Below are 16,322 nucleotides of genomic sequence, written 5' to 3' on the forward strand. Positions count from 1 at the left end.
TGTGTGAATAAGAGCTACCATGTGTGTGTGTATGTGTGTGTGTGAGTGTGTGTGGTAGAAGTGGCTGCTGTGTGTGTGAGATTAGTCTAACAGGATTATAAATAGGAGGATTAGGAAAACAGCGCTTCTGCTCCGACCCTGAAGGTGATTGTTTTCCTCTAACAGCGCCCTCTAGTGTTTCAGAGTTCGAAACGCTGACACTGGAGACTCCTTCCTCCTCCTGATGTGACAGGAACACATTTCCCCATGCAGATCTGTTAACGTGAACGTGTACACGTCCCTGTTAACAAATGTTGCCATGGAAACAATAACGTATTAAAGCAAGAGGATGAATATAAACTCGCAACAATCGTGTCCGTTCTGTATAACTATAAAAAAACAGTGAGGTATCTCTCTCTTTTGCCCACTCACACACACCCACACACTCACTCTCTCACATACACCCACACACACACACACATTCTCCCAAATATTTCGGGGATGGCTCAGGTCCACTGATAAATGACATAAATGAGTAACCCGGGGAGTTTTTTGTGAGATCTGGCAACTCGCCTGGCCTTTATTAATCCCCCCGCAGTCGTCTTTCTCTTTCTGTGTGAGAGACGAGCCGCATGATTTCATCTAGAGATATTTCCGAGAAGAGAGGGGATCGTTTTCTAAAGCGCCGCTGCTATTACTGAAAAGAGAGAGAGACAGAGAGAGAGAGAGAGAGACAGAGAGAGAGAGAGGGACGACTTGGCAGAAATAAATAGCACTAAACAGTAAAATATTTTATTATGATCGAATAACATATCTCTACACATACAGTATTTTCTCCTGACTAATAATGCAATCAGGCGATATGAACACAATGAGGTCACTGTCATTATCCTCGTCCTGTTACCATGACAACCACCATTTCTTCATTACTAATATTTAGCTAGTTTATCTCATGCATGTGGCGTTGCCTAATATTTCCAAATACGATTCAATCAATCAGTGACTCATTTAAGGCATGACTGAGATTTGTTCTTTTCAAATAGAATCGAATCAGTTGAAGAAGAGCGAGTCAAGGCAGAGATTCAGTTCTCTCGTGTTTAGTGAATCAGCATTTGATATTTTACGTCACAACTTAAATTCATTCTTTTCTGATTCAGTCTTGAAGTCAGAGAGTCATATGAGTGAAGACCAGAATTCACACTGCTGCAATGTTTGAGTCAGTGAATCATTTTCATTCCTCCCTCATACTTTACACGAGTATTTGAATCGATTCAAAGTTGAGTCAGTAGTCAGAGGTGGTGTGTTTCAATGTTGGATTCAGTGAATCATTTCCGTCATGAGATTTGTTATTTTCTGGTCAAAGTGAATCAATTCAAGCAAGATAGAGTCAAGATTCAACCCTCTCGCTCTCTCGTTCAGCGAATCAGTGTCTGAGTCACTGGGATTCACTCCTGATCTGATTCGGTGAATGAGATGAATCGATTAGTTCTTTTGATCATGAGTCCAAAATCATGTGTTAAACCTCACTTGATACAATGAATCAAATGAATCAGATGAATCTTTCAGTCAGGACCAAGATATCTGCCTCGCGAGATTCTTTCCTCTCTGATTCATTCTCAGAGTCAGTGACTCGGTTTCACACTGCAGTAATGTTTAAGTCAGTGAATCATATTAATTCTGACCTAACTTCCTTCCTCCCTCATTAGTTATATGAGTGTTTGAGTCGTGAATCTTTTGACTAAAAGCACAAAACAAGAAATCTGCTGAGTCAGAGGTCAGAGGTAAAACCAGAGATAAAGACTCAGTGAATCATTTCTGAGTAAATCAATTCAATCGAACACGAGTCAGGATTCAAGAGATTCAATTCTCTCTCTCTCTCTTTTCTTCAGTGAATCAGTGTTTGATTCAGTCCCTCTCTGGTTCAGTGAATGATTGAATTAATTAGTTGTTTTGATCACATGTTCAAAATCAACTCAGACTCACTCCTCTCACATTCACTGAGTCAGCGACTCCTTCAGAAAGTTAAATCCTCAATCAGATGATTCAGGGAATCTTTTATGATTTCTTCTGCAAATTTTCCTTTGAGATTCATTTCGCTCTGGTTTCGTGTTTGAGTTAGTGAATCGTATCAATCGTGACCCAAACGATTCACTCTTTTGAGTCGGGGAAGTGTTTTAATTCTGACTCGGAATGAAAATATTTCTTCCAAAGACACACATATAAAAAATATGATGAATCATTTAGCCAAACAGATTCAACTGACTCAAATCATTTACAGGACTAACAAACAGCTCGAATGAGTGGACGCCACTCCTGAGAATCAGCCGTCAGGCGTGGTGTCTGACCAGACGGAGGTTACATCCCAGGACTTCCGGTGAGCTACACGATATACATTAGAGGATTAATAAAGAGATAAGGGCTGAGGAGATCAGAAACCAGAGGACGCTGCGGAGGTGAAGAACAGGATGATGCGAGGAGGAGGAGGAGGAGGAGGAGGAGGAGGAGTAGGGTCTCATATTCAGATACGAGCTCGCTTCCGCACTGCTATCTCTCTTACAACAAACGCAAACAGGCTGCAAAACACGAGCCATGTTTACGACTAACAAGCTGCAACTATAGAGCGAGACACGCCCACAATGGGGGCGGAGTTTATACCTTTATACATTCTAGGAAGCATCTAGGAAGTTTCAAAATCTGGAAATATATAGCAATAGTCTGGTAAACATGCTGTTTAATGGTTACATAAATACACAAATGATGTGCGTGTGTGTGTGTTAATATCATTAAATCCATCTCGGTGCACACACACCCTCAGCATGACCCAAAAACGACCGCAGCCCTCTGTGTCACAGTCACAAAAGAATGAAAGAGAGAGAGAAAGAGAGATGGAGAGACAGACAGAGCGAGACACAGAGAGAGAGCGAGACAACGTGTCCTAAAGAAAGAACTAGAGAAAGCTGTAATCTTCCTGTGCATGTTGAAGAGGAAAAATTACACACACACAGAATCAGGGAGTCAGGTCCTACTGAACGAGCAGTGGTGTGTGTGTGATGTGTGTGTGTGTGCGCAGTCTCTCGAGAGTCACTCAGGAAGCACTTAGACTGAGCAAGGTCTGATTACTCATCCCGTCTCCATTCAACGCACACACACACACACACACACACACACACACACTCACACACACGCCCCAATGCATATCGATACTCCCTAAATATAAACACTGCATCCAGACATTACTTTAAAATAGACATGAGCTGGTATAGGCATCATACGACACCAATACGCACACACACACAAATAAGTAAATATTAAAACTGTGTGTGTGGCAATATAATCCAAATATCACATAGTGTAATCAGATTAATATATGAATAATAACAAAAAACAACAACAATAATAATAATGCCAGATTCTTCGGAACAGGATGTTGATGTCTTATGTACATATTATTAATATACTGTAACATTATTCATGTCAAATGATCAGCGTAAAAGCAAGGGATTTATTTACACATAATTACTGTTTATAAGCGATTCAACGATACTAAGCTATAATTAGTGTATGACTAGACATGTTATTACATTTTGATAAATTAGTCAATAAATTATTAATGATACATTAAAAATATTGATTTCATTTTATTTTTTAGCATCTGATGACTATTTTCCTCTAATTTAATATTATTATTATTATTATTGTTATTATTATAGGTTTACACACCATTAAGATAATTACAAAAATAAAAAAGTTATTTTTCAATTAATTTAACAATTAAACAAATTATTATAAAAAAAATTTTTTTTACATATTAACAAATTTTATAAATAATATCAATTAATAAAAAATACAAAACATGAATAAAACACATTTATATAAAAATATTTAAAATATTTCAATTATAAAAATATTTCAATTATATAAATAATAAATGAAATATTTATTGAAATATATCATTTTATTAATTACTTAAATAATTATGTCATTATGTATTATTATAATCATAAACTAACAGAAACAAATCTTAATTTATTTATTACCAAAATAATTTTATAAGTTATTATAAAACAAATACTGTATATTATGTAGAAAACTATATTTTATAAATTATATATAAATAAACAAAAATAAATGAAATTTTATATATAAACAAACATATAAATATTTAAACAAATAAAAAAATATTGCACTACTATTATTATAATTACTATTATCCCTAGTGTGATGTTAGAATTTTATTTAATATATTTTTTTATGCATTTCAAGCGCTTCATTATTATTATTATTGTTGTTGTTGTTGCTATTAATATTAATACCTCGAGCAGGGAGAGCTCGGGGTCCAGATGTGTGAAGCTGTGCAGCACCACTGGACCCTCATGTTCCACCACCTCGAGCTTCACACCGTCCCAGATGCTGCGGACCCTCCACGCGCTGGCATCGAACATGACGTCATCGGGGTGGAGGAAAAAGACGGAGAACGAGAAGAAGAAGAAGCGGGCGAACCGGAGCTCCCGTCACGCCGAGCATCGGGGTCCACACACACTCACACACACTCCGCGTGTATCTGTCTCACACACCGAGAGCGGAGATAACGACGGGAGCGGTCACGCGCTGCTTCTCACGGGGCTCGCGCTCCGGTCTCCGCTCGCGCTGGTGTACAGAGAGAAAATCCTCTCCTAGGCCCCGCCCCCTCCCCCCCACAGCCCACCCCCTCCGAGGTCGATAGCCACACCCCCTCGCCTTATCTCACACACTGCGATTGGTCAGTTTGCACTGCACGTGAACGTCTCCTCCCTCGGTGTTATTGATGGTGCGCTCAGCGCGCTCGCGACAGGGCTCGATTGATCCGCGTCCAGCGCGCGAGACGCTCGATGCACCGTGATTACGCAGTGCCGCGCTCGTGACCGAGCTTTACTGCGCTGTGATTGGTCAGCACTGCGAGTTTAGCGCGCGTGAGAGACTTCGAGAACAAAAGCAGCTCCAAGCTAACTGGCTAACAGCTCAGAGCCTGACGGGACTCGGCTCCTCACAGCCCGTTTAATCAGATTTATTACAAAAATAAAACAAATATATAGTGTCATCTTTAAGACTGTCTACTTTTCTTACATCCTTATAAAAGCTGAAAGGGTTTGGTGCACTTGGTGCTTTATTGTTATCTATAGATAGTTATCTATCAGTGTTGGGAAGCTTTTTCTTTCCAAAGAAAATAGAAATGTATAATTTTTCTGTTGAAAAGTACCATAAAATCTAACAGTATATTTACATATTTTTATTTTTATTATTATTATTATCATTAAATAAGACAAATATGTTTTTAAGTTTGTATATAATATTAATATTTGTGTTTATGTACAGTTCCCTGTCTAGATTTCATTTACATATATTTACATCCTGTTATTTTGCACTGTTCATTTATCAAGTATACACTTCATTTAAGTGTTAGATTGAAGTATAAATGAAGCAAAGCCAACAACTAAAGCATGTGATTCACCTTTCACATTTTCATTTATTTCTATCTTCATTTCATCTTGCAGTTGTTTTTACAGATTTTTATCTGTATTTAAAAGCAATAAAAAGCCATTCTGAATAATAAAAATAATTATGTTAATCTCAGTCTACTTCTTCTTTTTTGTTGTTTAATGGTGAAACGACTTTGTTGTTGAATGCAGTCGGTTTTAATACAGCAGTACGTCTCTATCGTGAATACGTCATTCATGACCCTATTAAAGCTGATTTTTAAAGTCCTTCCCTGAAAAACATCCAATGCTTCATTCCCTTGATCTTTTCTTGACTTGTTTTGTGTCTTGAACAATGCAACGGTTTAGATTTTAACTACTGTAATGATGATTAATTAATTAAGGACTCATTTAATAGGTGAACCGATTCATAAGCATCAAATGATTCACAGATTAATTTTCATTCATATTTTAGCACATTCTCATTCTCACAGATGGACTGCGAAGAGCTGACAAAAAAAACACTTATGTAGTGTACAATGTATATAATTAAATCATTGATCTGGATGAAGTGGTTTCTTTAGTATGCACTTTAAAAATGTCCATGCAGGAATAGTGCGGCAACAAAACAAAAATAAATTATCTGGTTAATGTACTTGTTTAATTTTGCATTAGAGCTAAGAGGCTACGATAGCAATTACGTAATGGATTTTTACCTACATTTACATTTAGGCATTTGGCAGACGCTCTTATCCAGAGCGACTTACATTTTTATCTTATTATACATCTGAGCAGTTGAGGGTAAAGGGCCTTGCTCAAGGGCCCAACAGTGGCAACTTGGTGGTTGTGAGGTTTGAACCTGGGATCTTCCGATGCGTAGTCCAATGCCTCAACCACTGAGCTACCCCTGGCCCTCACCAGCTTGAGGTGGCACCGCACCGCACCATCTAGCTTGAGATCTTACCTCAAGCTAGATCGAAAAAAAACATGCCCTAATTTGCAGACACTTGCATCAAGTGGAATTGTTAGCAATAATAACTAATATTTTTAAACAAAGAAATATAATTCATGTAACTGAGTTGAAAAGGGGACTGTATTATTATTATTATTATTGTTATTGTTATTATTATTATTATTATTACTCACAGCTTTCTGACATTTCCACATTTTAACATTTAAGGGGCGGAGCCTAAAGTCTGGATTGATACCAAACTGCACGCTGAGTAAACAAGTGATTCGGGTTATCCAAGATGGCCACCTACATTATGTCCCCGCGTTCAGATACACGGTGAAGTTCTGTTCATGTTTAGAAATGACAGGAAGTCCCAATGTGTCCTTCAGCAGGTCTGTGTGATTTTTACCTCAAGTTCTTCACACACCCACACACACACACACACACACACACACACACACACAGTGCTCTTAGTCTATTGACCAGAAAGTTCTAGATAACAGAAATCCCAACATTTAGCTGAATATTGTGCGTAACAGATAACCGACGCTCCTCATGCAGGAGGTTTAAGGTACATTACGAGCTCTGGAGTCAGGAGTTCTCCTCGAGGCTTTTGGCTTTTTATTTAGATGTGTGCATGATAATGCATGTGGTTCTCACTGTGTCCTGCGTGTAAGATCACTCACACACTAAATTTTTTGTTTGTTTGTTTGTTTTGCATATAGAAGTCCATTTGCTTCGGTGAAAATCTAGAGCGTCTGTGAACAGGATACAGTACGCTGACTCATCTTTTATTGTTTTTGAAGCTAGAAGTCTCTGATGGCTCTCAGTTCTGGAGAGCGCCGAGTTCAGCGTGAGGTGACGGAGAACGCAAACACAAAGCTTTACAAAATGAACAAAACAGCTTTGTAGTTGGCTCTGTACTGTTCGAGCAGTGTAAAATAAAGTGCTCCCTCTCTCTCTCTCTCTCTCACACACACACACACACACACTCTAGAAGTTTTGGCTGCTCTACTTTGCACATCTGTTGTGTGTTATGTGTGGGCCGAGCCACTGCCGGTAAGAGCCACGACTGAAAACACAATCATAGAGCTGAGGAATGCAGCAGGGGGAGGGACACACAGCTAGCGGGAAAGACAGTGTGTGTGTGTGTGTGTGCATGATACTCTTACTAATTACAAAAGCGACTCTCAAATATGCATGTTATGAATAGCAACATGCAGGAAACGTGTTGGTTATGTTACACTAAAAAATGCACTCGTGTGTGTGCATTCATGTAAAAGTCTGTGTGAACATGTGTTTACAAATGTGTGTGTACATGTTTAAGAGATTATGTGTGTGTGTAACTGTAGGAGAACGTAGTCATTAATGTGCATGCATGCATCCGTGCGTGCGCGTGTGTGTAGTGTGTGTAGTCAGGTCTGAAAATAATAAAAAAGAACTGTGTAAATGGGCGTGGCCTCTGGTTTTAATGCGTTCCTGCATGCATTTGGCTCGGTGTCTAAAAGCACAGCAGGTTCTTTAATGCATGTTTCAGAAGGTTCTACATAAACTTAATCAAGGGGTTCTAGACTCCTTCACTCAGAACCGGCTCAGAACTTTCTACTCTTTCATTATCTGAAAAGACGCAGCGATGAATGATCAGAGAGACGTTATCAGGCGAGGAGGGAGAGATAAACCCGCCGCGTCATCATATCGTATTTGCTGACTCACATCAGCCTGACTCATGTTTAGAACCCAGCCTCTGCTGAGTCACCTCCAGGACATCCCTGGCTGTTCTTCGATCTAGAACCCTGCGGTCAGGCGAGTCATCCTAAAGGACGGATTGTATGTTAGGTGTCATGTTGTTGTTGTGTTGTGTCTCGCTTTCTTCCACAACCTCTGCCTCTTCTGTTCAGCAGTGCATGATGGGACGTGATTCGATGGGACGTGATTTGATGGGACAGCTCATTCTGATCTCAATGCTGGATTTTCAAGTCACAAACACACACCCACACACACCTTCATACACACAGCATTCACTAATCGGTGCTAAAGGAATCCTGTATTGTGATGCCGTCTCATTGTCTCGCTTCGTGTCTGCATTCCTCCTCTTCTCAAGGATAAGCAGTGAGAAGTTTTCTCCCACACACACACAAACACACACATACACACACACACACACACACATAGTCTAGAAATGGGGCAGATCTAATTAACTGGTTTGCTTTCATCCTGCCGACGGCTAGCGTCGCTGGCATTGCTTAGCGTCCATGCTAATCAAATGAGGAGTGATATCATTAAGTGAGTCACTGTCCTGCTTTACTGTAAATAGAAGCAGCATTACTCAGCTTCAGAAAAAAAACATAAGGGAGATATCTCATAACGTTCCTTTCTTCGGCATGTTCGGTGTGTGAAGTGTGCAAAAAAAACGTGAATAATAATGGATATGGTTTCTGTATTGGAGGCGTTTAGAGCTGTGAATCGTAAGAGCGCTTTCGATTCGATCGGGTAACTGCGAGTGTGATTTTTAATTTGATTCGATTAAGAAGCACTAATGTTATTTCTTAACTGATTTGTCTTAGGCAGCTATATTTATTACAGGTTTTGAAATTTCAAGAACAACTATAAATATTTAATAAACACTGTAATGATGCGTAACATCTCCTACCAAGCTTTTCCTCCATGCTCCAGACCAGTAGGTGGCAGTAATGCACCAACTGCTCAAAAACTCTGAAAGAATAAGATGAAGCTACAAAGGTGGGAAAAAAGTATTTTAAAAGCGATTTGTGTTTTTCTGCAAAAGTTGTGGTATGTTTTAAAGTAAACCTGCAATTTCAGTTTAACATTTCGAAGATCAAATACTAATAATAATCCATTCATCCATCTAGAAACCTCTATAGTCCAACTAGGAACCGTGGAGGCCAATAGTTATTATTATTGTATTTATTTCCATTTAACGACTGTGGTAGGACCCCCGGTCAACATTCATACTCACACACACACACACACACACACACACTACGAGTAATTTAGGAACACCAATTAGCCTAATCTGGTAATCTTCCTCTTGGAGGAAACCCTGCAGGCATGGGGAGAACATGCAAACTCCAGCACACAGGCCCCGAGGAGGAAATTGAACCCTGACTCTGGAGGTCGACAGTGCTAACCAGCAGTTTACATTAGTGTACATCGATTCTAAATCGGCCGTAGAGGTCTTTTACATAACCTTTTTTATGAAAGGAGTCTCCAGTGTCGGTGCTTTGTAACAGTCATCGTATAAAAAAAGCTGTGGGATAAGAGAATTAAAACACTCAGGAATGTGCTGGAAAAGTACTAAAGTAAAAAAAAAAGTAATCAACACTGTGAGTCACACGCCACCATTCTTTGAGGATTATTTACAGTTACAGTATCACATTATCCTTCCCCCTCGCGGCTCAGTTCCCAGAAGCCTCGAGGTATTTAGAGAGAGTTGGGGAACAGGCATTCAGGTGCCGCTTCCGAGGAAAATCCCTCCCTTTAATCCGTCTTTACATCAGCGTGGTGTCAGAGCCAGGCACGGCGGGGAACTCCCGCGGGTCAACAAAAATCACTCATCGAAAAAAAAAATAGCGGAAAAGATTCAAGAATGTAGAATACTTTGTAAAAGATTTGTGCAAACCATGTTGGACCAAATAAAAACATGAACTGAAAAATATGGACGTAATATCAGAATGTGATTTATGACATACTGTATCACATTCTATGACATCACCCTTATTTACACTAGCAACTAAATATCATATCTCATTTTACGATAAAAATCAGCACAAACAAATGCAAACGGTTTCGTTCTGGGTTTTTTTCTTCTTCATATGATCAAAATACATCAAGCGCTATCATAATTAACATCACATCCTTAGCTTGCCGAGAGATTCCCAAAGAGATCGGAGATAATTCTCAGCAAAATCCCAGCAGTGAGCTGAGAGAGTGTGAGCTCAGGACGAGTGTTTATGTTATAATTAGTGCGACAGTGGACGCTGAGCCGAGATAACGAATCATTCACGCCGAGATCACTTCACTGTGGGCTTTTGGAGATATGACCCGGAACTGACAGATATCACGCAGCAGGGGGGCTTTTTTATCTTTAAAAACACAACAGGCCTGATCTCTTCTTCAAAAACCTGCTGAAAGAGAAGCCGAGAAACAAAGACAGAGGAATCCGATCCCCTGCAGAGATGGTCTGATTAACAGAAATGTCCACTAACTCAGGAAACAAATCTCTCTCTCTCCCTCTCTGAGAGTTCACGGGTTAAAACGAATGCTGGATGTTTAGTTACATTGATGCATTTTATGTAAATTTGTTTGTATTTGTTTTTGCTTTATTTACGTCCTCCAGAGGTAACGATTTTAAGTGTTTTCTCCAGTACAGCATAACACAAGCTGATCCACCCATCATCAAACTCATTACACTCTTTTATGTTGTCGTGTAGAGTCTGCTGTGGTTAAATATTTTAGATTTCACATCATATTATCTCAAACTGTTATCATATTTTATCATATTATCTCATACGTTAGTCTTATTTTAAAATTATCTCATGTCGTATATCTCATACTTCTGTCTTTATCCATCAGCAGGACAATTAAACTCACTGATATCATAATTCCTATTCATATATTATCTCATACTGTTGTCTCATATTCCTTTGATCTTTAACTAAGATGTTATCTCATGTTCATCTCACCCAATACTGTAAATATTTACATCTTTATCCATTCATTATCAAACTCATCGATATACTATCTCATATTTATATACTGTTTCACAGACACCATTTCGTTTATATCATCTCATAGCGTCTGCTGTGGATTATTTGTAGATATTTCAGATTTCACATCATATTAAATCGAATCATAATATTATCTCATACTTTTATCTCTTTAAAAAACATTTGATCACATTATCTCATGCTACTATCTTATTTCAGTATATTATCTCATACTTTAATCTTATTTTTAGCTATTATCCCACGCTCCTGTCTTAAAATGTTATCTCATATTGTATATTCTTATATACTGTATAGGTAAAAACTCATATTTTACCTCAAACTTGTATATCCTCAAACTGACAGTCTCTTTAATTATCTGTTACACATAAATATACTCTCTTGAACTGAGTATATAATAAATGTATTGGCTAACAATGATATTGTAACAGCATTATCTCATATTTATCTCACATGTCTCATGAGTCATCTCACTCACTTATATATCAGATTCAATTTGTTATCTCGTGTTCATTTAGCAGATGTTTGGAACCATCCATCATATTATCATCTCATATTCATGTAATATCTCACACCGATCCACTGCACCATTTCATCAATGGATTATCTCATATTGTCTCTATTCATCAGCAGGACAATCAAACTCACTGATATCTTATGGTGAGCCATAAAGACATCATTTAAAAACACATGGTTATTAATAATTATTCATTAATAAATTTTAAAATAAGATCATTTTATTTCAGGTCTATTTCTGGTTTGCTCAAAAGGCGGGAAAACACCAGTTAAAACAAACGGAAAGACCGACTGACTCTGGCAGCTCCAGCTCCACTTCCTTCCTGATAGCTGGTATATGTTTTTTTTTTTTTTTTTTTTTTTTTTAGAAAGCACTCTCATCACCTTCAATTTGGCAAAACAGAACACATCAGCGATCCATCATGCGTCCTGCGGTACTTTTCTGTCTCCATCTATTTGCGTCAAATCCACCTCCAGCCATTGGCATGGATTCTCCTTATTCTCCGATATCCGTTCATGGCATGTCTCGAGTCAGCCTTCTCAACCAGGAAGCCACATTTTCCAGAGATTAAGGGTGTTTTCACATTAGGGCCACAGGATCATTTCTGAGAACACTCGGCCTAGTTCGTGTTGATCAGTGAGAACACAATCATTCCACGCTTGGGACCTGTGCCCTTGTTGGCTGGAAAAGGAGATCTCGAGAACAATACGGGTTCAGATGGAATCAGATACAGAAGCCAATTGTACCTAAAAACAGAAGTGGACGCAACATCATCAGTGGTGTCGGTCTCCTCTGAAATCTGTCTGTGTGTGTGTGTGTGTGTGTGTGTGTTTAGCATGCGCCAATCTCACCCTCTGACCCACACAGCGAGGGCTCGTACAGTAAGACGGCAGGCGAGAGCATCGCTCTTGACATTTTTCCAATATTCTAAAATTCTCTTCTTAACTTTATGTTTGATGACAGCGAACGGACCAGCTGGGTGCATACTGCCACCTACTGTATCGGAGGCTGATCCAAGTGAAGAAAAATAATAATGGGACGCCGGCCCGTCGGGGGGACGGGAGGGGGTCGCAAACGCTTGTTGGCGAATCAAATTGATCCCGAGTGTGTTTTTCTCCCATGATTCAAGAACCGCACAACAGAGGAGAACAAACACACCATGGTTCTGATCAAACGAGTTAAACATTGCCTGTGTGACAGCGCTGTAAATATATATTTAAAAACGTACAAGATATTCGCAATTGGGTGTGCCTAAACTTCTGAGTTATATCGTAGGTCAGGTGTTAACATTTCAGCGCTTGAGCAGGTGAGTTTACAACCCTGACTGATGGGCTTAAACTCTGCCCTGTTGATCAATCAGTAAACATAAAAACATTCTCATGTCATGTTTTGACACGTACTGTAGATAGGTGTGTGTGGATTTGAGCGAACAGCGTAGCGTAGCATAAGACAAGCGTCTCGCCTACCAGATCATCCAGGATGGACAGATGGACGTCCAGCATGAACATTTTGACCGGCTGAGCGAGGGCTTTCTGAAGGCTGAACACCGGCTTCATCTCCATTCCTCCGCTCAGTCCCTCATCCCTCACGTCTCACGTCTGCTGTGATTTATCCTCCTTCTGGCTATCGCTCTTCTCTTCTTTCTCTGTCCTCCTTTCTCTCTTTCCGTCTCCTTCTTTCTCACACTCGCGTCTTACCTTCTAAAGTGTAACGTTACTCCAAAACAGAAAACAGATGAGTCGATGAGGCGTTAGTTCTCTCTCTCTCTCTCTCTCTCTCTCTCTTACCTTGCTGTTATTGTAACAGGTGGCAAGCTGGAGCTTGCCTAATGCACCATAATGCACACACACACACACACACACACACACACACACACACACACACACACAGAAAAACACCCTCTATGAATACATGGTTTCAAGGAATGCGGAGGTGTTGAAAGAATCAGGCGCTCATGACACACACACACACACACACACACACACACATTGTGCATATTAGCACACCAAGAGAATTAACGGAAATAGTTAATAAATATATTTTATAAATCAATATACTGCACATAAACGCAATGTGTGTTCAAGTCAAACTGGGACTGAAAAGGCATAAAAGTGACATTTTCAGAAGACCTCATGAAACTCTTAGCCGCAGTAAAACATCTGAATGGTGCAAACGTTCTAAAGCTGACCTCGGAGGGCTCGGAGCCCGCTGCAGTTGTTTCCGTGAACATTCAGCGAGTGGAGCGCCTGATCCCACTTACGGAAGAGATGCATCTGTCCGAGTGTGAACTATACACACACTAATTCACTAACACCACTTGGACATTACAGGAACCAGGCTGGGAGTTATTGCCACGTCCCCCCCGTACAGTCCTGACCTCGCTCCAAGACATTTCCACAAGGAGCTCCTGGGAGGCCAGTGTTTTTAGACGTAAAGCAGACAGCCCGATCATGTCTCCGGCGTACTGAGAAAACTTTCTACCTTTATGGTGTCCAAGCACTAGTGAACCACTGGGACAAGTGCATTTGTGTAACATAAGATTATATAGAGAAATAAAGGGAGTGTTTACTCTCAGAACATCAGAGTGTTTTGGTATTCTGCACAATGGAAAGTCCCGCTTTGACTTGAACGCCCCTTGTAATATAGACATAGCTTTTTTGTCCCATTTTATGGGTTGATGTTGTGGGGTCTAAGTGTGTGTGTGTGTGTGTGTGTGTGTGTGTGTGTGTGTGTGTGTGTGTGTGTGTGTGTGCGGGTGTGTGTGTGTGAGTGTGTGTGTGTGTGTGGGTCCAGTTGCTCCAAAGCCTGATGTAAACACAGGACAGAAATAGAGGTCAGACACCAGCTTACATTTCAAGACTCTAGCATTAACCCAGTGGCATTTAACTCTTTAGCAAGTAGCCCTTTGGCATTTAGAGCTTTTCTACGCACAAAAACTTTTGAGATAATCTCACCAATTACACATATTCTGTCACGTGATGATGATGACGATATACAGAATGACTAATGATAAAATACTGCCACCTGTAACCCAACGTACCTGGCTTTGAAATATGTCTCGTTATCTTTAAAGACGGATATCAACGAGAAAAGTGGAAGCTCAGAGTGAGCCCTGTGGACGTATGACTTTATTTTCACATTCGGTATGATTGATTTGTACCGTGTCCAGGAATGATTGCTCCCCTGCACTTCCCAAATGCTCCCCCCTGACCCCAATCCCCCCTACTGGCCGGAGTTACTTTTTATTCTCCGTACTCAGGTACACTTATGTATTTCACCCCTCTGGTACAGCAGAAGACAGAAGAGTTTAAGGTGGAGGTGGGTCTGCATCAAGGATCGGCTCTAAGCCCCTTCTTGTTTGCTCTGGTGATGGACAGGATGACAGATGAGGTTAGACAGGAGTCTCCATGGACTATGATGTTTGCAGATGACATTGTGCTCTGTAGCGAGAGCAGGGAACAGGTGGAGGAAAATTTGGAGAGGTGGAGGTATGCTCTGGAAAGCAGAGGAATGAAGGTTAGCCGCAGCAAGACAAAATACATGTGTGTGAATGAGAGGAACCAAAGAGGAACGGTGAGGATACAAGGAGCAGAGGTAAAAAAGGTCAAGGATCAAGAATGAGTTTATCAGAGGGACAACCCATGTTAGATGTTTTGGAGATAAAGTCAGAGAGGCCAGATTGAGGTGGTTTAGACATGTTCAGAGGAGAGATGGTGAATATATCAGTAGAAGGATGCTGAGGTTGGAACTGCCAGGCAGGAGGTCTAGAGGAAGACCAAAGAGGAGATTTATGGATGCAGTGAGAGAGGAAATGACGTTAGTTGGTGTGACGATCAGATCGACGTGCCGCAGCGATCTCAGCCGCCTTAGTGGAACTCCCTGCACGCCTCAGAGTTACAAAACAAGGCCAGAGATAAATGCTGAATGCTAAGTGACAGATTATTGCTAAGTGAGAGATATTCATAGCAAGATTCTGAAAATCAGGTTTAATGAGGAAGTGAGGAAGAGTGAAGGACGGTTGAAGGTCATGGTGACCGAGGGGAAAAAAACGGAAATCCTTTCCCTCAGATGACGCAAATCGTAGATGCTAATGCTAACTGTCCCAGAACACACGGCTTCCTGCCAAAACAGGAAGTGCACTTTCACCTGCCGAGACCCACCTGTCAGTTTGCTTGTTAAACATAACCATGGAAACAGCTTGGCTTTAATATTATGGGATATCCTTTAAAGAAAATAAGTACTGATTTACCTATAACTGAAAGTGTGTGTGTGTGTGTGTGTGTGTGTGTGTGTGTGTGTGTGTGTGTGTGTGTGAGTGTGTGAAATGGTGACAGATAAATAGAAGTAACGTCATCACTGTGAAAGGAAATCGGCACGTTTGTATATGGTTGCTGTACTACACGACACACACACACACACACACACAGATCAAAGTTCAAGGCTATGAGTTACATCTGATTAGTTTGTATGAGGCTTATACACACATTCGACATACTGTATACGGACAGGCCATAAAAGCTAATCTTGTTTTTTTTGCAGAGGAAGGGAAACCCAAACACACACACACCCAAAACACACACACACACACAGAGTTCTCAGTAGTTAGTGAATCAATACCCTTTTTCTTTTTCACACACAATTTCAAAATCCTTATTTTATTCTGAACGATGGAATCA

The 16,322-nt window shown here is 40.2% G+C and overlaps 1 protein-coding gene across 7 annotated transcripts in view; it reads right to left on the reverse strand.

The window, feature by feature from the left end:
* The window catches only part of LOC128507375 (ral guanine nucleotide dissociation stimulator), a 43,953-nt gene that overhangs the window by 22,080 nt on the left and 5,551 nt on the right, over positions 1–16,322 (reverse strand). For 2 of the 7 annotated variants that reach the window (XM_053478213.1, XM_053478211.1), the window contains exon 1: positions 4,293–4,607. The exons of 4 other annotated variants lie outside the window; for them this stretch is intronic. In XM_053478213.1, coding sequence (XP_053334188.1) covers positions 4,293–4,421 — 129 coding nt within the window. In that variant the 5' untranslated portion in view covers positions 4,422–4,607. Of the gene's footprint in view, positions 1–4,292; positions 4,608–13,112; positions 13,413–16,322 lie in introns of those variants that run through there. One more of the 7 variants, XM_053478212.1, reaches the window with a different exon arrangement.

Source organism: Clarias gariepinus, chromosome 19 (genome assembly GCF_024256425.1).
Source record: "Clarias gariepinus isolate MV-2021 ecotype Netherlands chromosome 19, CGAR_prim_01v2, whole genome shotgun sequence".
NCBI classification, from domain to species: domain Eukaryota; kingdom Metazoa; phylum Chordata; class Actinopteri; order Siluriformes; family Clariidae; genus Clarias; species Clarias gariepinus.